We start from the raw sequence: 21526 nt of genomic DNA on the forward strand, positions 1-21526 counted from the left end.
AGGGAGGGAGCTTGTCTTGACCGGCCCGCCCGCCACTTCCTGCACCAGAAAGAAGGAAGCCGAATTCTGGGGTAGGCCTGCAGGGTAGCTTGCCGTTGCTGACCTCTCTTCTGCGCCCCCTGCAGGAGTTGGATTACATCCAGCAAGTGTGGGAGATAACCAAGGAGTGGGAGGTCCACTGGAGCGAGTGGAAAGTAGTGAGTTTCAAGACCCTGAAGACGGAAGTGATGGAGAACATAGCATTCGCACTTTTCCGCAAGCTGAACAAGCTGAGCAAAGAGCTTAAGGTAAGGGGCAAAGCATGGGTCGTGTCCCTGCGACGATGCCCAGCTGACCCTTCTTAGGGCCACTGGAGGTCATTTTCCGATTGGGGACTCAAAAGGGCATTTCGCAGGATTGGCTAATTTTCCTTCTGTGCTTCCGTCCTAAGAAAAGCAATGTCAGGCTTCGGGGAAGTGGCTTCCCCCCTCCGTTTGGCCATGGATAAGCAGAACAAAGCAAATATAGTCTCTTAACATTTAAAGAGATTTCAATGATCACAGCGGAAGAACAAAGAGTCCATTCTTGGTGTAAAGGTGCTCCCAATTAAGGTTTACACCCACTCCTCCCCCCCTGACTCACCCTCGTCACTTCCTCGTCTTGCAACCTGATCTCGCAACCACTGTGTCTTCTGTGCAGCTACCTTATCTAATCTCTGTGACCTTGGACTGATCGGTTGGACCCTTTCCAGCGAACTGGTGTCTGTTAATTCTCTCCCTCCCAGTTCTTCTTCTCCTAGCTGTTCACCACCCCGTTCTTCCTAACTTTTGTCCTCTGAACTATGTCCCTCTGTGAACCAGTGGTTCAAATCTATACTGCCCCACTGCTCCTGGGAAGATTCAGGATCCTGATCAGGACCAGGGGGAGAGGGGGGCTCCCACCATTCGTCATCTGGGCAGCCCTCCTTGGCACGGTCCCTGAAAAGCAGTCTCCCAGGATTAAAGGTGGAGGCATCACTTCAATTGCTGCAGTGGGTGGCCTGGATTCTGTCTTCTTGGGAGAGGAGGCAGGCACAGCAAGATGAGTGCTGAAGGGCCCATTGGCAGTTGCCTGCAATCCCAATATTAGTTCTGATAGTAATAATAACAATAACAATAACAACAACAATAATAACAATAACAACAAGAAGAAGAGTTTGGATTTGATATCCCGCCTTTCACTCCCCTTCAGGAGTCTCAAAGCGGCTAACATTCTCCTTTCCCTTCCTCCCCCACAACAAACACTCTGTGAGGTGAGTGGGGCTGAGAGACTTCAGAGAAGTGTGACTGGCCCAAGGTCACCCAGCAGCTGCATGTGGAGGAGCGGAGACGCGAACCCGGTTCCCCAGATTAGGAGACTACTGCTCTTAACCACTACACCACACTGGCAACAACAACCCTTCCCATCTGACAGGGTTACGGCAGCAGATGTTTTTCAGCCCTCCACAGTGGTTATAATCCCCCGCTGACTGTTTTCTGACTTTAGGATCGGAACTGGGAGATCATTGAGACCTCCAAGTCGAAGATCGAGCAGTTTAAGAAGACCATGCCCTTAATCACAGACCTCAGGAACCCGGCCTTGCGAGAGAGGTAGGCAGTTCGCTTACTGGCTAGGCTGTTCCTTTTGGGGAGGGTCGATGAGGATCCTATGGAGCTGAAAAAGAAGGGTGGACCATGGAGACCCCTCTGTGACATGACCAAGGCCACAATGAATGGTATACCTCCTGCAGTCATCGTCCAAGCTCCGAGCATAGATTTAGGATGTTGTTTGTGAGCTGAGAAGAGCCCTGCTTCCCATTAAGGCAATGTCACTCCACAGCACTGTGGAACAGGCCGTCCTGGATATATTTTAGGTCTTGCACACCTGGTGGTTGCAGTGGCTCCTGGCACCTACCCCATGATTTCTGAGAATGATTTTCAGGTGTCCTTGGGCCTGGGGCACTGGCCTATCTTCTCATCAACAAAGCAACGTGGGCAGAGACCAGGGCGGTGGGTGGTGGAGACGAGATGCTGGGAATTGTCTGGCCAAGAGGAAAGGTTCCCCAGACTGCCCATGAATAGCCAGGGTTCAAAGGCATAGGAAAGATTCTTCTTGGTGCTGAAGTGCTCAGCTCTTCACCCGGAAAAGAGAGAGACCCTCTGACTGGCCTGTTCTGGTTCCCTGCAGGCACTGGGAACAGGTGAAGGACCTGGTCCTCAGGGCATTTGACCAGGATGCTGAGGATTTCAGGTTGGAGAACATCATTGAGCTTGGTCTGGATAAACATGTGGAAAAGATTGGCGAGATCTCTTCCTCAGCCACCAAGGAGCTGGCCATTGAGCAGGTAGCGTTGGCTGCTCTGGGGCCCTGCCCCAACTTCCTCGGAAGAAAGGATGCCCTGAGCATCACTTCCAGGGGCCCCACTTCATCCCCACATTGAGCAGGGGTGGGGGACAGGATCAGACCAGCTCCTGGCCTCCTTTACCATCCACCCACCTGCCTGTCACCTGGTCACCATTTCCCTTTGCTCAAAATGCCTGTAAATGGCAGGGAGTCACATTTTTTTACTGTATCCCACCTGACATTATACATAACCTCAGGTGGGTGTGGCTTGGGGAAGTGGTCCTGCTGCTGCTGCTTTAGCCACCGGGTGCCCAGCCTCCAGTCTCTCTCTCTCTCTCAGCATTGGCAATTGGCCTTCGTTGCCTTCCCTGCAGGCTCTTGCAAACATTGCCAAGACCTGGGACGCCACCACTTTGGACATCGTGCCGTACAAGGACAAGGGACACCACCGTGTCAGGTAGGCCCAGTGCAGGGGGTGTAAAAAAAGGGTGGCCCCTTCACCCAGGATGGCAAGACCCACGTTGCATTTCTGTCACGGGCTCTGGCTAGCATCTGTCCAGTTGGGCTGAATAGCTTTAAACACCTGGTCCCCTCTTTTTTAGGTTTTTGTCTGCTGTCTATATCCCTGATTTTAAAATTTTGTGGTTGCCTTAGTTTTGTTAATTTTTTTAATGCTCTTATTAATACCGTATTTTTTGCTCTATAAGACTCACTTTTTCCCTCCTAAAAAGTAAGGGGAAATGTGTGTGCGTCTTATGGAGCGAATGCAGGCTGTGCAGCTATCCCAGAAGCCAGAACAGCAAGAGGGATTGCTGCTTTCACTGCGCAGCGATCCCTCTTGCTGTTCTGGCTTCTGGGATTCAGAATATTTTTTTTCTTGTTTTCCTCCTCCAAAAACTAGGTGCGTCAGGTGGCCTGGTGCGTCTTATAGAGCGAAAAATACAGTATTTTTTGTGTTGTTGCAAGCTTCCACAATCATTGCTACTGTGGCGGAAGGGCAGAGCTCAGTTTTTCTGAAGGATAAATAAATAAAACGACCCGGGAGATTTAGGAGCTTGTGGTCCAGGCACTGTCTAACGTGGTTTGTCAGTCTAGTTATGTTGGCATACATTCCAGCCCAGCCAGAAGCCAGAGAGGGATTCTGACCTTGCATGCGTGCTCTGACCTTGCAAGGGTTCCAGGCTTTGGGCTCTTCCTGCGAAGGCCTGTGCTCACGTGCTCCCCATTTCTGCAGAGGAACCGAAGACGTCTTCCAGGCTCTGGATGACAACCAGGTGGCCTTGTCCACCATGAAGGCCTCGCGCTTTGTGAAGCCCTTTGAGAAGGATGTGGACCGCTGGGAGCGCTGCCTCTCGCTCATTCTGGAGGTGATTGAGATGCTGCTGACGGTCCAGCGACAGTGGATGTACTTGGAGGTGAGGATCGCTTTCTCCAGAAAGCAGAAAAGGCGGTAGCAACAGCAGCGGGCGGAGGAAGCCGCTTGGGCACCTGGGGTGGCGCGCCAAGGAGTGGGGCGCACCACGGGGCCTCCAAAGTCTGCCTGCCTCCTCCCACTCAGCCGCTCTAAAGCTGGGGAGGAGGCAGCGGGCAGACCGTTTGGGCAGCGCGGAGCCTGCGTGCTCCCAAGCCACCGCGTCTCTCCCAGGAGAGATGTGTGGCTCGGGCATGCAGCAGGCCCCGCAGTGTGTGCTGCCCGGCATTTTGTCACCCCCCTCAGTGGTGACACCCGGGGTGGCCCACCCTCACCGCATCCCCCTTCCTCCACCCCTGAGCAAGAGGCACTTGGGGGCTTCACTGTTGGAAATGAGAAACTGTCTGTCTCTCTCTCTCTATCTTCGGGCAACAAGTCGCCGTTCTGTCTTGGTGCTCTCAGACAGGCCTCTGAGCTAGCATTAAGTGTGAGCAGATCAGAGAAGGGGCATTAGAGGGTTTCCGTGATGGCTGTTCTGCATCTTCCACAGAAAGAGAAAGAAAAGAAGCAGGTCCTTCCTTTGTGCTGCTAAGGGCAGTCTCTCTTTCAGTCAGAAAGCAAGGGTAACATTTTAAACAGAATCTGAGAGAGGGGAAAATTACCCACAATCCTCAGGACATGTTGCACTGGATCCTGCTGCACAGAAAATGTGGCACCCTTTTGAAGGAGGCCCAGCCAGCTCTGTAAATTCACATAACACCTCCATTGGTCCAGAGGGCTCCGGGTGACTTAATATCTTCCTGTCTTCCTGGTCATTTTCTGTATCTTCTTCCTCCTTGAGTAGACTCCAGCTCCCAAGGAGACTCCTGGCAACCCAACAAGCCCTCCTACACTGACTCTGAGCTTCCTAGGGTACCCTGCTGCCTTTGCAGGGGTGAAGGGAGAGAGTTCAGGATCAAGGCTCTGGAGGTGGTGGGAGGGGTTGTTGCAGGGGCCTGCCAGATGAAACTTCCACAAGCCAAGGCACTTCTGGTTGCCTTGGGACCTTTGCGGAAGAATTTACTGTTATTCAGTATGGAGGAATGGTGGTGGCAATTAATGGAAGTAAAGTTGATATTGAAGAAAAAACATGGTTGACATTTACCAATAGTAATAACAATTCGAGAACCCCGCTTGGACTTTTCGCAGGGGAAAGAAATGAATGATTTTGAGACACTTTGACTTAAAAGAAATAATGTTTAACAGGAAGTGGAAAGGATTGATGGTTATCATAGACTGAATGTCTTGTTTTCTTCTTTTTGCAATATAACCAGCAGATGGAAAATCAGAAGCCCTTTTTATCTTTATTGTTTCTCTTCCTTTTTCTGTTTTTCTCCACTTTTCTCCCTCTGTTTCCTTTCTTCTTCGTGCTTCTTTCTCTTTCCTTTGCTCTTTCCCTTCCTCTCCTTTTGTTGTTCTTGTCTCTCTTTGTTTTCTTCTCTTTTTTCTTTGGTGTCCTCCACTCAGGGCCTTTACTGAGGTCCAGAGATTGCATACCCATGGGGGCGGTAGATGGTTGATGGAGGACCCTGGGTGGGAGGCAGGGAAATGTTGGTCTTCCAGGGTGAGAGGCTGGGAGAAGAAAGGAAAGATTCCAGGAGAGATCTGAAAGAAGAAAGGAATATCTGGGGTCAGAGCCAGGAGGAGCACTCTGTGGGTGCTAAGGGTTAAGAACCACCGTTAAGATGGAACTCTGTGTTCTGCTTATTCTATTTTATACTTCTTGGAGCTGTTTTTAAAAAATTTTACAGTGGTGCCCCGCAAGACGAATGCCTCGCAAGACAAAAAACCCGCTAGACGAAAGGGTTTTCCGTTTTGGAGGTGCTTTGCAAGACGAATTTCCCTATGGGCTTGCTTCGCAAGATGAAAATGTCTTGCGAGTTTTTCCGACTTTTTTTTCCTCCCACCCCCTTTTTCTAAGCCGCTAAGCCGCTTATCCGCTAAGCCACTAAAAGCCGCTAAGCCGCTAATAGCACTAATCCGCTAAGCCGTTAATGGGCTTGCTTCGCAAGACGAAAAAACCGCTAGACGAAGAGACTCGCAGAACGGATTCTTTTCGTCTTGCGAGGCACCACTGTATTAGTTTACTGTACCTTAAAGGTAAAGGGACCCCTGACCATTAGGTCCAGTTGTGGCCGACTCTGAGGTTGCGGCGCTCATCTCGCTTTACTGGCCGAGGGAGCGGACATACAGCTTCCAGGTCATGTGGCCACCATCACTAGGGCCCCTTCTGGCAAACCAGAGCAGCGCACGGAAATGCCATTTTCCTTCCCGCCGGAGCGGTACCTATTTATCTACTTGCACTTCATGCTTTCGGACTGCTAGGTTGGCAGGAGCAGGGACCGAGCAACAGGAGCTCACCCCGTTGCAGGGATTCGAACTGCCGACCTTCTGATCGGCAAGTCCTAGGCTCTGTGGTTTAACCCACAGCGCCACCTGTGTCCCTGTACCTTACTGTATTCCCAAAAAACGTACATGATAAAAAAGAGACCTTTGCGACTTCTTCCAAGTCCTTGACTGCCCTGGGGTCCCAGGCCTCTTCCTCCGAGGAGGTCTCCCCAAGAGCCTCTCAAATCCTCTGTGCTGCTACTGTGGGCAAGGCGGGCAGTGCCTGGTGGCCTCCACCCTCAAAATTACAGGTGATCCCAGCGATTCGTGCCTCACCCTCTTCCTCCTCCCGCCTCCCTTTCCCAGAACATCTTCTTGGGGGAAGACATCCGCAAGCAGCTGCCCGGTGAGTCGTCCTCCTTTGACCGCATCAACAGCAGCTGGAAGACCATCATGGACCGCTTTGTGAAGGACAACAACGCTCTGCGTGCCACACATTACCCAGGTGCTGCTGCTGCTGCTGCTGCGTTACGGGAGGGGATGCAAGGAGAAGCAAGGGGGGAAGGTGACAAAAACTCAGGGGCGGGGCTGTGCCCTCCTGATTTGCAGGAAGGAGGCCCCAGGTTCAGCCCAACACAATAGCCTCGGGTGACAGGTGACGAGAGAAGTCTCTCTCACTGCCGGAGACCTGAGAGAGCAGCTGCCAGCCAGAGGCAGCAACACTGGACTAGATGGGCCCAGATGGTTTAAGGCAGCTTCCTATGAAATTTTAGGAAGAACTTTTTGGCAGCAAGAGCCATTCAACAGCAGAACGGACTGCCTCATAAGGGATGGGCTCTCCTTTGCTAGAGGTGTTTCATCTGTTAGGGATTTAGTTGTGATTCCTGTATTGAAAGGAGTTGATGACCCTTGGGGCTCCCTTCGAACTCTATAATTCTATGATATGTTTGTAAGTTGCTGGTTGCTTGGTGGACGGGCAGCATAGCTGTCAACTTTCAGATTTGAAAATTAAGGATCAGCAGCCTCGAAAATAAGGGATCAGCTGTCTCACCTGTCCCGGGGACAGTCTACAGGATATCTAACAATCCGGGATAGCAGCGGGAAGCAGCGGGAAACAGCACTGGAATAAGGGAATTTCCCCCCCCAAAAAATAAAAAATAAAAAATTGAAGGTTGACAGCTATGATGGGCAGTCCTGTTTGGTGCAGTGCGATTAACTGTGACAAGGGTCAGGGAAGTAGGGGACAGGCCATACAGGACCTTGCTAGTTATCTCCCGCTTGGACTACTGCAATGTGCTCTACGTGGGGCTACCTTTGAAGGTGACCCGGAAACTACAACTAGTCCAGAATGCGGCAGCTGGACTGGTGACTGGGAGCGGCTGCTGAGACCACATAACACCGGTCCTGAAAGACCTACACTTTGAATGTAGGAGCCAAAGTGTTGGTGCTGACCTTGAAAGCCCTAAACGGCCTCAAAGGCCCAGGATATCTGAAGGATCTCCACCCCCATCATTCAGCTGGACACTGAGGTCCAGCTCCGAGGACCTTCGGGTGGTTCCCTCCCTACGAGAAGTGAGGTTGCAGGGAACCAGGCAGAGGGCCTTCTCGGTAGTGGCGCCCGCCCTGTGGAACGCCCTCCCACCAGATGTCAAGGAAATAACTATCTGACTTTTAGAAGACATCTGAAGGCAGCCCTGTTTAGGGAAGCTTTTAATGTTTCATAGGTTATTGTATTTTAATGTTCTGTTGGAAGCCGCCCAGAGTGGCTGGGGGAAACCTAGCCAGATGTGCGGGGTATAAATATATTATTATTGTTGTTGTTATTATTATTATTATTATTATTATTATTATTATTATTATTATTATTATTGCGGCATGGGCACTTCAGCACCTGCAGAAGATGTGCGGATAGGGTGGGTTTCTTTTCCAGCGGCAGTGGGGCCAGTGGTGACTGTTTTGTGATGCTCTCTCTGCCACAGGACTGTTGGACAAGCTGGTGGAAATGAACAGCGCTCTGGAAGAGATCCAGAAGTCCCTCGACATGTACCTGGAGACCAAGCGCCACGTCTTCCCCCGCTTCTACTTCCTCTCCAACGACGACCTGTTGGAGATCTTGGGCCAGTCGCGCAACCCGGAAGCCGTCCAGCCCCACCTCAAGAAGTGCTTCGACAACATCAAGTGCCTCAAGATGCAGAAGGCAGGGACATGCGCCCCCCCCACACACATACCAGCCCCCTTGACTGCCAGCGACTGCCCCCAGCCCCACAGCAAGGCCCACTTTGCTTCTTCCCCAGTGCCTTTTCTTCTTTCCGCTAAATATTGTGGCTAATGGGCAGCTGGCGTTCTCCTCATCCTGGGCTCTTTCTTGGTGGGAAAGTGAGCCAGCAAGGGCCCCTTTCCAGTGGCATAGCCTGGGGGGTGCAGGGGGGGCTGGCCGCACCGGGCGCAATATCTGGGGGTTAGGGGGCTCAAATCCACGGGTTAGGGGGCGCTAATCCACAGGTTAGGGGGCGCAAATTACTTGCCTTGCCCCGGGTGCTGACAACCCACGCTACGCCACTGCCCCTTTCTTCTCCCCACCCCCCACCAGTGACTGGGACGAAAACCTTAGCTCTTTCTTTCCCCCTTAGATTGGCAATACCAACCGATCCGAAGCCTTGGGCATGTTCTCTCTGGATGGCGAGTACATAGATTTCACGCACTCAGTGATGCTGGAGGGACCCGTCGAGGTGAGTCCTTTCCGGCCTTCTGCTCAGCACCATCCTAGCTCTTTCCCTGACTGTGGAAAGGAACTGCAGTGCCATGCTGAGGAAACCCAGCCAGATGGGCGGGGTATAAATAATAAATTATTATTATTATTATTATTATTATTATTATTATTATTATTATTATTATTAAGCGCTGCAGGCATCAGGAACCCAGTACTGATGGGCAGGTGCTAAATGAGGCCTCGCTACGCCTGGTCTCTCTCCCGAGACTGCTCACACTCCCTGAGTTGGGGTTAGTTGAGCAGTGTCTAGCTCAGGGGTCCCCTTCCTGGTCCTCTGCTGCTATGTCTCAATAGATGCCATCTCTAGCCTCTCCAAGTAGCCCTCTGAACCCCTGCCTCTCCCACTCCCTCTGCTGCCACCCTTGCAGCATTCTCTGCTTTCTGAGACCCTGTGTCAGGTTCAGCGCGACGAGGGTGGAATAATGTGTCGAGAGAGCCATTGCTACCTTTTCGGGAGCCAGGGATCCCTCCGCCATTTCTCCCTTTGTGCCTTTGTGCAATAAAGTTGTGATACTCGCACGCAGCAAGCCCTGGACGCCAGCCCTGCTAGTCTGCCCTCAGAACGGACTAGCTGGGGATCGTTGACCTTGCAGGAGTGGCTGTGTGACGTGGAACGGGCCATGCGCTGGACCCTGCGGGAGGTGCTGAGGAACTGCCGCCTCGCCTTGAAGAAGATGCTGACCAAGAGGGACAAGTGGGTGAAGGAGTGGCCTGGACAGGTGAGGGACAAGGCCAGGGCCGTCTTTAGCAGATGTGGCGCTGGGGTGCAAATATCCGCTCAGCGCCTCAAATTACCACGGATGGGGAGGCTGCAAAGCTGTGCACTGCCAGCCATGGGTGTGTTTGCGCAACTCTCCCCCAATGCCGCTGCGGGAGAGCAGTCCCTGCAGAGGCTTGGGAGGGAAGCTGCGCACTCACCAGCCATATAGTTAACGGGGCGCAGCTTCCCTCCTAAACCTCTGCAGGGATCACTCTCCCGCAGAGGCTTGGGAGGCAAGCTGCATGCCCGCCAGCCATATGTTTGACGGGGAGCAGCTGGCGGGCATGTAGGGAAAGGGGAGGCCGCCGGCAAAGCCGCACAGCTCCCCCACTCGCCAGGGCGCCCCTGAGAGACCGGCGCCCTGGCGCAACGAACCACTAAGCCATGTGGGAAAGACGTCTCTGGAGAAGGCCAGAATATGGAGGGGGATGGGGTGGTCACGCTGAGGACTTAGTCGACAATCTTGGAAGTGGGTGGACTCTCCTCTACAGTGGTACCTCGGGTTAAGTACTTAATTCGTTCCAGAGGTCTGTACTTAACCTGAAACTGTTCTTAAACTGAAGCACCACTTTAGCTAATGGGGCCTCCCGCTGCTGCCGCACCGCTGGAGCATGATTTCTGTTCTCAACCTTAACCTGAAGCACTATTTCTGGGTTAGCAGAGTCTGTAACCTGAAGCGTATGTAACCTGAGGTACCACTGTATTGCAGGTTTTTCAGCAGAGGATGGCTGGCTGTTGGGGAATCTGTGACTCCTGCATTCTAGGGGTTTGGACCAGATGACCTTTCCAAGTGTACAGTTCCATGTCTATGACTCTATTATTCTGTGCCTTGGGCACAGATTCTGGGCTGGCCTTTGACACCTAAGGGCTGTGTGCTTTTAGGGCACACCCTTATTCTTGGAACTGTCATTCACGCTAATTGTTTTTAATACTGAATTTTAAATTGATATCACCAGCCCCGGGACCTGCTGATGAACGGTGGGCAGTAGATTTAATAACAGTAATCATACTCAGTACTACTCCATGCTAATTAGTGACCCCAGGAACTCTTTCTCTCCCCCATCTAAGTTGTACTGACAAACAGGACGTTTTCCCCCTGCCCCTTTAAATGCACGTTTGCGGGTGAATCGGAGATTCCAGTTGCCTGTGATGATGAGTGAACCAGCCCAGAAGTATAAGCACCCACTCCTGAGTTCTGGCACTGAAAAAATTGGGCCCAGGGTTTGCTTGCAGATGCTTTCTCCCCCAAACTGGCAGCCCCTCCATGCTTACCCAGAATCCTCTCCTTGCAGATGGTGATCACCGCTAGCCAGATCCAGTGGACGGCAGACGTTAGCAAGTGCTTGGCCACCTGCAAGGACCGAGGGGACAAGAAATACCTCAAAGCCATGAAGAAGAAGCAGGTGAGACAGGGGCTGGCAGATCTACCCCATTCCTGCATGTGGGTCAAGGGGCCCACAGATGAGCGCATGTGGGCACCTGCGTCCCCTAAGTTGGGAGGCTGACAAGATCTGCTTCTCTGTGGGATGTGTGTCTAGGGAACCCAAGTCCAAGGGACGTGCTGTCTTTTGCTCTCTGGCTGTCCAGTGCTTTGGACGGGGCGGCCCTTCGAGGGACCCTCTAGGTGATGCTGCCGGTCTGCATCTCCCATCAGTTACTCCTGAGCATTGGCCACGCTGGCTGAAGCTAGTAGGGGTTAGGGGACCCAACAGCAGATGGGGGGTCACAGAGTTACCCTAGAGAGCTGTCAGGTGACAAGGAGGAGATCAGCGTGTTGGAGGTGCCCACTTCAGGAGAAGTTCCTAGTGGATTGGGGTATGGGAATCTGGGAGCCTGAGGAGTTTGACCCCAGGGAGGGTCCCAGTGGCTCGGAAGGTGGAGATGCCCTGAAAATGCCAGGTTCATTACGAAAGCCTTTACGCCATCACAGCTTCTTGCTTTCTCACGCAGATTCCCGAGTTCCCAAGGGGCCTTCCCTTCAGTACAGCATGTAATGTGTTATTGGAAGTTCATATCCGGGTGTCCCTCTGGCGCATTTCTTAGATCTGTGCATCCACTCACTCCTCCCCAACTCAATATGGCATCCCTTCCCGTTTTTATGAAAACAAGATCAAGCTCACATTAATGCACCTAAGAAAGTTTCCCTGCTGCTTGGTCCGTCTCCCATAAAGAAAGCGGGGGGGGGAGCAGGGGGGGCTGCCCATGAGGCTACTGCCATGGCTGCGAAGAGTCTCAGGGTTTCAGAGCGGCCATTACGGCTTGGTTCTCTTGGCTGCTGTGTCTGCATCCCTGCCACAACCTTTGAGGAGGAGACATTTTGGGCACGATGACACCAATGTGGAATATGTCTCCATTTCCCTCTGAGGGATGTTCGAGGGTGTGGGGACCTTTGGGCTCCCACCTTTGGGGCCCTGCCTCCATCTCCAGCCGGCCAGATCCTTCTGGAAAGGATCGCGGGCAGGGCACAGAGACGGGCAACCCTCCTCCATGGTTTCCTGGCCCAACCGAATACGGAAGCTCCATTTTGCCCGCCACAGTCAGGCCCTACTCCCCGCGCAGGTGTCCATGCTGAACAAGTACTCGGAGGCCATTCGAGGCAACCTGACGAAGATCATGCGCCTGAAGATTGTGGCGCTGGTGACGGTGGAGGTCCACGCCCGGGATGTCATTGAGAGGCTCTACAAGAGTGGCCTGATCGACGTGACGTCCTTTGAGTGGCTGAGCCAGCTTCGCCTCTACTGGGAGAAGGTGAGGAGGGCAGCTGACACGGGCTGGCGGGAGGCTGGGTGGTGCAGGGGGTGAGCAGAGAAGGGGAGCAGGGATGGATAGATGCATATTTACCATGTGCCAGTGGTGAGCCACTGCTAACCATTCCCAGCCCATCCTTGAGTGCTGTTTCCCTCTGCTGTTTGTGGTGCGGAAGTGCAGGAGACTCTGCTCTTGGGGAGGGTCTGAGCCTAGGCTGGAGCCTGCGTGTTTGTCTCTCGCCTCTTTTCTCACCCAGCGGGTGGCAGCCAGATCGCTTGCATTGGTTTGGAGCTCAAATGGAAGCAGCAGGCTTTTGGTCTGCATCCTCTGCACGTTCAGGCCTCCACATCTAAGCGGCACGGCGTCTAGGAGGCAGGCGGGGAGGCTGCTGGGGGCTGCCCCCTGCACTGACCCTGGCTACCAATATGGCCTTGTGCGGCCTCCCTTGCTTTTGTGCTTGCCTTCAGGAGAAGCCAGGTCTTCACAGAGTTCCAGGAGCTGGTGTGTGTGTGTGAGGAGGGGAGAGCTGGCTGCCAGTCCAAGTTGAGACCACAGGAAGTGCCTGGGTCCAAAACACAGCAGGGGTCATGTCCAGAGCAAGGCAGCCAGGACTAGAGGAGCTGGAGGCAATGGTGGAGGGCCTGGCGTGCTGAAAGAAGCAGGATTGGATAAGTTCATAGAGGACTATTGATGCCTACTAACCATGATGGCAGGGACGCGGGTGGCGCTGTGGGTTAAACCACAGAGCCTAGGGCTTGCCAATCAGAAGGTCGGCGGTTCAAATCCCTGCGACAGGGTGAGCTCCCGTTGCTCGGTCCCTGCTCCTGCCAACCTAGCAGTTCGGAAGCATGAAGTACAAGTAGATAAATAGGTACCACTCCAGTGGGAAGGTAAACGGCGTTTCCGTGCGCTGCTCTGGTTCACCAGAAGCGGCTTAGTCCTGCTGGCCACATGACCCGGAAGCTGTATGCCGGCTCCCTTGGCCAATAAAGCGAGATGAGCGCTGCAACCCCAGAGTCGGCCATGACTGGACCTAATGGTCAGGGGTCCCTTTACCTTTACCTAACCATGATGGCTTTGCTCTGCCTGCCCCAGTCTGGTGCCCTCCAGATGTTTTGAGCTACCAGCTCTTTATCTGCCACAGACAGCATGACCACAGGCTCACCCTCACTTCTGGTTGCCCCATAATTTCTAGTCACGGGTCAAAGAGGTTCTTCGTCTTTTCCCGCCACTTTTCCTTGGAACACCCGTTGCTTACCGCTGAATTGGAACAAATGTCAATCCGCAGAGAACCTGATTGACGTTTGTTCCGATTCAACAGCGGGACAAAAAAAGGAGCCTTTGGACAAATGGAAGTGTGAGTGAGCCCCATTGACACTGGGGTTGATGGGAGCTGAAGTTCAAAACATCTGGAGGACACCAAGATTGGGAAGGAAGGACAATTTTTAGCAATGTGGGTCCCGGGGGGGGGGGGACATGGGGCGTCATGTGACTGCAAGTGACAATTCTGTGTTGGTGCAATGTGAACAATGGTTTAAATGGCACAGTGCTTGGTCTCATGTCTTGAGTTAGCACATCTGGATGTTCTGAGAGAAGGGTGCCAGGTGCACTGGGGTTACCGTAGCAACACCAGCAAGGTCGTGTGCATGACTGGCTGAGTTGCTCACCTTCCCATTGGTTCAGGAATGTAGAGACAGGTATAATCGTCTCCAGGGCATTGCTTTCATTATGTGAAGTCCTGTCCTGATGCTATCCTGCTTTGCTGTCAGGGTCTGACTCTGAATCTGTGGGATAGGGGAAGAGGCTGTGGGTTTTACACAGCAGCGTCAGCTAGCAGGGTGATAGCATTAGCGGATCTCTCCGTACATAGGCATCTTTACTTCAAAGACCAGAAGAACTGTATAAAGTCCATGGTGCTGTTTAGCATTGTCTTCTGTCTGGAGATGATAAGCGCTTTGTTACTTTGAGCTGTGTGGCAGAAGAGTTTTCCCCTTAACCGGGGACTCTGGAAGAAGCCATTCTGTTGCGGGAAGGAAATCTCTGAAAACTCTGCTGGGACTCCACATCCTCCTGATGTGTCACACGGGCTGAGATGTGGTGAGCTACCAGCCGACTTCCACAAGTTCCCAACACCCCGCCACCCCTCTCCTATGGAAAATCTTTTTTTCAGGAGCTGGACGATTGCGTCATCCGGCAGACCAACACCCAGTTTGCCTATGGCTACGAATATCTGGGGAACTCTGGCCGGCTGGTCATCACCCCACTCACTGACAGGTATCCCACGAGGGCTGTGAGCCCGACCCGGAGAAGCCTAGTGGTTTCTGGCCATGGAAGTTGGCATGCCGTGAAGGGCCTGGTGCCAGCGCTGACGGGCTACAGCCTGGGTCAGAAGGGTCGGAAGGGTGGGGGAATCTGCTTGGGGCAGCAGGAGGGAGCCTGGGAGGGAGAAGAATCAACTAATAATGTTTGGGGAGGGGTGAAAAAGAAACGAGGCAAGGAGATGGGCCCAGATGGCCAGTGGGGAAGTGGGAAGCCAGTCATGGGAACCCCTAGCCATCCTGCTCTACAAGGAGAGCCTGAGATGTTTGGGTTCCTTTGGCCTCTCTTCTGCAGGTGCTACATGACTCTGACCACAGCCCTCCACCTCCACCGGGGAGGGTCCCCCAAGGGCCCTGCAGGCACTGGCAAGACGGAGACGGTGAAGGACCTGGGCAAGGCTCTGGGCATGTACGTCATTGTGGTCAACTGCTCCGAAGGCCTGGACTACAAGTCGATGGGGCGCATGTACTCCGGCTTAGCGCAGGTAAGGAAAAGTGTCAGGTGCTGGCCCTGCTCCCAAGGGCTCCCCATGCCTGCCCTGGCCCCCCTCAAGCTCTCCACTTTGCACTCTGCCAACAGACCGGGGCCTGGGGCTGCTTTGACGAGTTCAACCGCATCAACATTGAGGTCCTGTCCGTCGTGGCCCAGCAGATCCTCTCCATCCTCTCGGCTTTGGCCGCCAACCTGACGCGCTTCACCTTTGAGGGCCATGAGATCAACTTGGTGTGGTCTTGCGGCATCTTCATCACCATGAACCCAGGTGGGGAGGTCGTGGCGTCAGGCTTCAGGGAATTCTGTCCCTTCCCTAGTGGCAGCAAGAAGCAGAGAAAAAAATGAGTTAATTCAGTCATCACAGCAAGAGACAAAGGAATTCAGTGTGTCTCCTGTTAATGGCATTGCTCCAACTGAACTCCTCCCCCCTCCCTTCCTAGCAATAGCACTTCCCCTTACGGTGGCCGCCAGGGGCCAATTGTCTCTGAATCCTTTGCTCTTGCAATCTCAACGAACACTGTGTTCTGGGAGAAGGGGGATCAGAAATACTATCCAGTGATAGTGTGTCAGCTGGCTCCTCTCTGTCTCCTCCTCCTCTTCTCCCAACACCTCCCATCTCTTCTGTTCGCCTGTCTCTGAGCTGTGACCTTCCTCAAACCACTGCTGTAATTTAATACTGCCTTCCTTTCCCTGGAAGCTTCAGGAAGAGAAGGGGTAGGGCGATCTCCACCAGTCCTCCTCAATCTCGTCCCCTTCAGTCCAGTCCCTGACAGGTGGGCTCAACTGGGGTGTGTGTGCCTCCACCCGTGGACATTTGCCAGTGCTTCTGTGTTCCTTGTGGCAGGTTACGCCGGACGCACGGAGCTGCCTGACAACCTCAAGTCAATGTTCCGCCCCATCTCCATGGTGGTGCCTGACTCCACGCTCATTGCCGAAATCATCCTATTTGGGGAAGGCTTCAATAACTGCAAGGTACTGTTGGGATATAAGGGACGCGGGTGGCGCTGTGGGTTAAACCACAGAGCCTAGGACTTGCCGATCAGAAGGTCGGTGGTTTGAATCCCCACGACGGGGTGAGCTCCTGTTGCTCAGTCCCTGCTCCTGCCAACCTAGCAGTTTGAAAGCACATCAAAGTGCAAGTAGATAAATAGGTACCACTCCAGTGGGAAGGTAAACGGCGTTTCCGTGATCTGCTCTGGTTCGCCAGAAGCGGCTTAGTCATTCTGGCCACGTGACCTGGAAGCTGTATGCCGGCTCCCTCAGCCAATAAAGCGAGATGAGCACCGCAACCCCAGAGTCGGCCACGACTGGACCTAATGGTCAGGGGTCCCTTTACCTTTACCTTACTGTTGGGATGGTTCGGGGAGGAGGCGGGAGCGCTTTGCTTGGGCAGAGCGGGTGAGCGGAAGAAGAGCGCTCCCAATGAGGTTCGCCAAACTGTCTCCTCCCCTTCCCAGATCCTGGCCAAGAAGGTTTACACCCTCTACTCGCTGGCTGTCCAGCAGCTCTCCAAGCAAGACCACTACGACTTTGGCCTCCGGGCGCTCACGTCCCTGCTCCGCTACGCCGGGAAGAAGCGCAGGGTGCGGCCCGACCTTTCTGATGAGGAGGTGAGGAGCCCCCTGCCTTCTGCAGTTGTGCTGCAAAACGTGGCCAGCACAGAAGGGCTGTAGCTCAGCGAGCGGAAGGTCCCTTGGTCAATCCGTAGCAGCCTCTCCAGGTGGGTTTGGAGAATCTCCTGCCTGAAATCTGGGAGAGTCGCTGCTGCCAGTCCATGTAGACAATACTAATCTAGGTGGACCAATGGTTTGGCCCCTTTTAAAGCAGCTTCTTCTGTTCCTGGAAGGCTAGTGGCTGCCAAGAACTCTGGGGTTGGAATGAAGAGGAAATCACTCGTAACGTCGCTGTTGTGTATGCAGGTTTGGGAGGGGAAATGACCTTTGGCTCTCCATGTCTGCCTCTGGTGGCTTTTTATCGTCATGCAGCAGCTCCTTTATGCCACGGGGTCTTCGCTGGGGTGCTTCATGGAGCGCTTGGCACCCTTCCCCCCCCCCATACCACATACCCTCCGACCAGCTCTTCCGCACTCTCCACTTGCAGGTCCTCCTCATGGCCATGAAAGACATGAACATAGCCAAGCTGACGTCCGGCGACGTGCCTCTCTTCAACGCCATCACTCAGGACCTCTTCCCAGGCATTGAGTGCCCCGTCATTGACTATGGAAAGGTCAGCCACCCTGTCCCCTCCCTGCTCCATAGGCTTTGCCTCTTCTTCTCGGGAAATCTGGCAAGAGCCCCACCCAGTGCTGAGCTGCTGCTCTCCAAGGGAAGCCCCTCGCAGGTGCAACCCACTAACCCACTGGAATTCTTGATGGTAGTGGTGGATAAAGCAGGGACTTTATTGGGAGAGAGGATCATAGAATTGTGGAGTTGGAAGAGGGCGCGAGGGTCGTCTAGTCCAACCCCCTGCAAGGCAGGAATCTTTCATCCACTGTGGGGCTCGAACCCACAACCCTGGGATTGAGAGTCTCATGCTCTACTGACTGATCTAAGATGTGGCATGAAAAACAAGGTGTTGCCCTTGCAGCCTTCCAATCTGGGCACTTCTTTCTTTCTTTCTTTCTTTCTTTCTTTCTTTCTTTCTTTCTTTCTTTCCTTCTTTCCCCCTCCAGCTCAAGGAAGTGCTTGAGGGGGAGCTGAGAGAAATGGGCCTGCAGGTGATCCCCTTCACCATCACCAAGGTGATCCAGCTGTACGAGACCAAGAACTCGCGCCATTCCTCCATGATCGTGGGCAACACGGGCAGCGGCAAGACCGTCACCTGGCGGGCCCTGCAGGCCACCCTCTGCACCCTCTGCAAGAGCGGAGACACAACGGCCAACATAGTCAGGGTCAGTGGGAAGCTCCTTCGCCTCCCCGGTGCCTGGCTCTCCGACACAGGGCTGCGCAGGGGACTGGCCTCCCTCCTTGCCTCTGCCTCTTCCAATTCCTCCACCTCCTGGGGGGGGGGGGGGCTATCCCAGACATCTTCTGGGACTTGCTGGGCTGGGTGGGGCTTCTTCCCCAATGTCCACATTTCCTGTAGCCCCCCCCCCCCCCCCCCGCTGGCTGGCTTCTCCGCTGCATTCTTTCCTTGGGAAAGTTGATCGCCCTTGATACAAAAACAGGGGACAGCATTACCCTCAACCCTCTAGCTTCCGTTTGCTTCTCCCCAATTGGATAGCCATAAAAAGTAAATAAAGCACAGAGGTCTCTCTGGGTCTTAGCTAGAAAAACGGACCTTGCTTCCTCCTGACTTTGTCTCCCCCGCCCCTCTCTTCCTCCCACCTTCCCGCTCTCTTTCCTTGCTGGGCCTGCCTGCTTCCAGGAGTACCCCCTGAACCCGAAGGCAGTTTCCCTGGGCGAGCTGTACGGAGAGTACAACCTCAGCACCAATGAGTGGACGGATGGCATTCTGTCCAGCGTCATGCGATTGGCATGTGCAGGTACACCAGGGCCCCTTCCTTCACTCCTGCCATGTTGCTAAGAGAGAGAGAGGATAAAAGAGAGAGAGAGAGAGAGAGAGAGAGAGAGAGAGGGGTATCAGAGTGCCTTCCTGCTTAAAAGCCACACTGTCTCAGACCTATAGGGACACATCTTCTTCCCTGGCGGCAACTGAGTCCTCCTGCCCTGCAGGCCAGGCTGAATCCAGAGTACTTAGAGGCCCCAAATGTATAACAGAGCAGGCAAAAGGCAGGTGGGTTGGACGGTGACACCCACAGGGAACATAAGCAGAGCCCTGCTGGGTTAAACCAGGTGCCTCTCTATAACCCATCATCCTGTTCCTTCAGGAAACCCAAGAAACAAGGCAGAAAGGCAGCCACTCTCCCCTCCTGTCTGCCCCCATTGTCTCATATTAAGAGCTACACTGCCTCTGAACCTGGAGGCTCCATTTTGCTATCCGTAGCTAGTGACAATACTGCTCCCTTTTATGAGTTTATCTCCATTCCCCATTTAAGCCAGTGGCTGCTGCCGCCCCATCTAGTGGCAGCCAGTTCCACAGGAGATGCTGCTGCCCCCATGATGATCGGGAGCCGAAGTGTGTGTGTGCTGGTGGGGGAGCCGAGCCCCTCCTGTCCTCCTGTGCTTGTGGCCACCGAGTCTGAGCCATAGGGAGGTGGGTGGCCCATGTATTGGGGGCAATTTCCCAGCCGCTCTCCAGGCCAGCTGTGAACTTTAGGCAGCTAGAGTTGGAGCCCATGTCACTGTACAGGTGTCCAGGGAGATTAGGGGGCAAAGGAGAGGCCTTGCTTGAGTAGAGGCCTCAAACTACAGACTGCTCTGGCTCAGCTCTGACATAGCTCCTGCTATCTCCTCTCCAGCCCTCGCTAGTGGTCCATCGTCTTCGTTTCACCTTTGCTGTGGCCTGGCCAGCCTTCCCCCTGTCTGTCTGTCTGCCTGCTTACCTCTCAAAGACCATTTCCTGCCCCCCAGCCAGCAAGGGGGGGGGCACCACAGCCCAAGGAGCTACTGGATGTAGCCAGGAGGCACCAGCTGCATGTTTTGTGTGGGGTTTCCTCTTGAGGGCTGGGGGCACTGAGCCCCAGGCCTAGGGTGGGGGGAAATCTGTGCTGAGCCTGGGACACTGTCGCCTGACTCTCCTCAGCCCCCCCCCAACACCCCCAGCTCATGCCGCTTTGCCTGATAGCCTCACCCTGAGGGGGCACCGGTGATTATCTCCGAGTGCCGGCAGGAGGCCTCCCGCGGGCATTTGCTTTTTCTCATGCCAGCGGGGCGATGGCACTGCTGTTTCTAGGAAACGGTGGGGGAAGGAGCAGGGGAAGGCCTTCCTCTGACCCCAATCTCTATGATAATTGAGGATGGGAACCTGTTGGCATGCATGTTGATTTTGGGTGGGTGAAGGTGACCCACTGTCTTTTCCTCTCGGGGGATCCCTGCTCTGTGCTGGAGGGCTGGCTGCTTTGCAGGAGGGGGGCACAGGGAACAGAGGATCGAAAGGCAAGGAAGAGGGTGAAATATTGGTCCAGGGTGGGGCATTGGGCTGCTTCAGAGAGACCCTTGTGGGTTTCTTAATCAGCTTCTGACCCCTTTCTTTCCACCCCCCTGCCAGTACAGTGTCTGACTCTCTTGTGAAGCAGATTGGAAGACTTCTGGGGTTCTGTTTATGCTGCTGGGTCTGCAGTGTTGCGTGTGGCTAGCTACCTCACCCCTCACCCCCCCCCCACTGTTTGGATTACGCTGAGCAAGATGGTAACAGGGGTGGCTTGACTCATGTGCCACGACTCAGTGCCAGACTCGGTTCCACATGCCCTCGTAAATCTTCCAAATGCTGGTGGGGGGACGGCGACCCCGATTTGCACTTGAGTCAAATGATTCCAACTGCCTGCTTGAAAGATCGCCCCCGCGAGTGAAATAATCAATGTGAGCAGTGGTGGGAACTGGCCTTTGGAACGACTCCCTTGCAAAGCTGAGTGTTGGTTCTTGCTGGGCTGCTCCAGCTCTGTGGTCTGTTTTCCACCTTTGGGCTCTGAGGCCCAGACCTTTGCTTGCCCAGCCAGGCCTTGCTCCCCCCCCCCGCCCGTGGATGGTAGCTCCCAACTCTCTAACCTAGACTCCTGTCCCCATCTGACCCCCCCCCCCACTCCAGGACTTCTCCCTCAACCCCAAAGCCCTGAGCCTCGGGGAGTTGTTTGGGAGGTATGACCTTGCCACCAGCGAATGGCACGATGGCGTTCTGGCTTCCATCATGCGCGAGGTCTGCACAGGTATTTACCCTCCGGGAGGCCCACCTTGGCCGTGCCAGCTGCCTGCCTTGGCTGCCAATCACTCTTCCTTTCTGAGCAACCTGGCACCTCTCTCTGTCTCAGACAATCAATCTCTTCAAACAAGACCTTGGAAGAAATTCTCTGCTCTGCTTTTGAAATTTCTGTGTGTTTCCATTCATTCTGTGTGTTTCAGTCCTTGTCCCTGGGGCCCCACCCATTGCCCCTTGTTTGTCGACCAGCTGCTGTTCTGTTCCCCTGAATTACAGAATCTGCCCTCATTTTTTTAAAGGGCATGTTTCTAGCTCTCCTTGATGTAGGAACGTGAATAAGATGACTGAAGAGTCTGCTTAATGGCTCTATCCGGTATGTCTTCCCAAATACATTTAAGGATCCAACAAAGATCTGAGCACAAGAGCCCTCTCTTCTCTGGTGGCTTCCACCAGCTGGTACACTGGTGCCCCGCAAGACGAACGCCTCGCAAGACGGAAAACCCGCTTGACGAAAGGGTTTTCCGTTTTGGAGGCGCTTCGCTAAACGAATTTCTCTATGGGGTTG

General features: G+C 53.9%; 1 protein-coding gene across 2 annotated transcripts in view; it reads left to right on the forward strand.

Annotated features, from left to right (window-relative positions):
* The window catches only part of DNAH2 (dynein axonemal heavy chain 2), a 141794-nt gene that overhangs the window by 70792 nt on the left and 49476 nt on the right, over positions 1-21526 (forward strand). For both annotated transcript variants that reach the window (XM_083706475.1, XM_083706476.1), the window contains exons 25-43: positions 126-287; positions 1504-1607; positions 2185-2341; positions 2715-2797; positions 3575-3755; positions 6485-6623; positions 8098-8315; positions 8749-8847; positions 9482-9607; positions 10941-11051; positions 12208-12396; positions 14567-14670; positions 15010-15199; positions 15295-15475; positions 16052-16179; positions 16665-16817; positions 17308-17433; positions 17879-18097; positions 18574-18691. In XM_083706475.1, coding sequence (XP_083562601.1) covers positions 126-287; positions 1504-1607; positions 2185-2341; positions 2715-2797; positions 3575-3755; positions 6485-6623; positions 8098-8315; positions 8749-8847; positions 9482-9607; positions 10941-11051; positions 12208-12396; positions 14567-14670; positions 15010-15199; positions 15295-15475; positions 16052-16179; positions 16665-16817; positions 17308-17433; positions 17879-18097; positions 18574-18691 — 2788 coding nt within the window. The remainder of the gene's footprint in view (positions 1-125; positions 288-1503; positions 1608-2184; positions 2342-2714; positions 2798-3574; positions 3756-6484; positions 6624-8097; positions 8316-8748; positions 8848-9481; positions 9608-10940; positions 11052-12207; positions 12397-14566; positions 14671-15009; positions 15200-15294; positions 15476-16051; positions 16180-16664; positions 16818-17307; positions 17434-17878; positions 18098-18573; positions 18692-21526) is intronic.

Source organism: Podarcis gaigeae (assembly GCF_964106915.1).
Source record: "Podarcis gaigeae genome assembly, chromosome: 13".
In the NCBI taxonomy this organism is placed as follows: Eukaryota; Metazoa; Chordata; class Lepidosauria; order Squamata; family Lacertidae; genus Podarcis; species Podarcis gaigeae.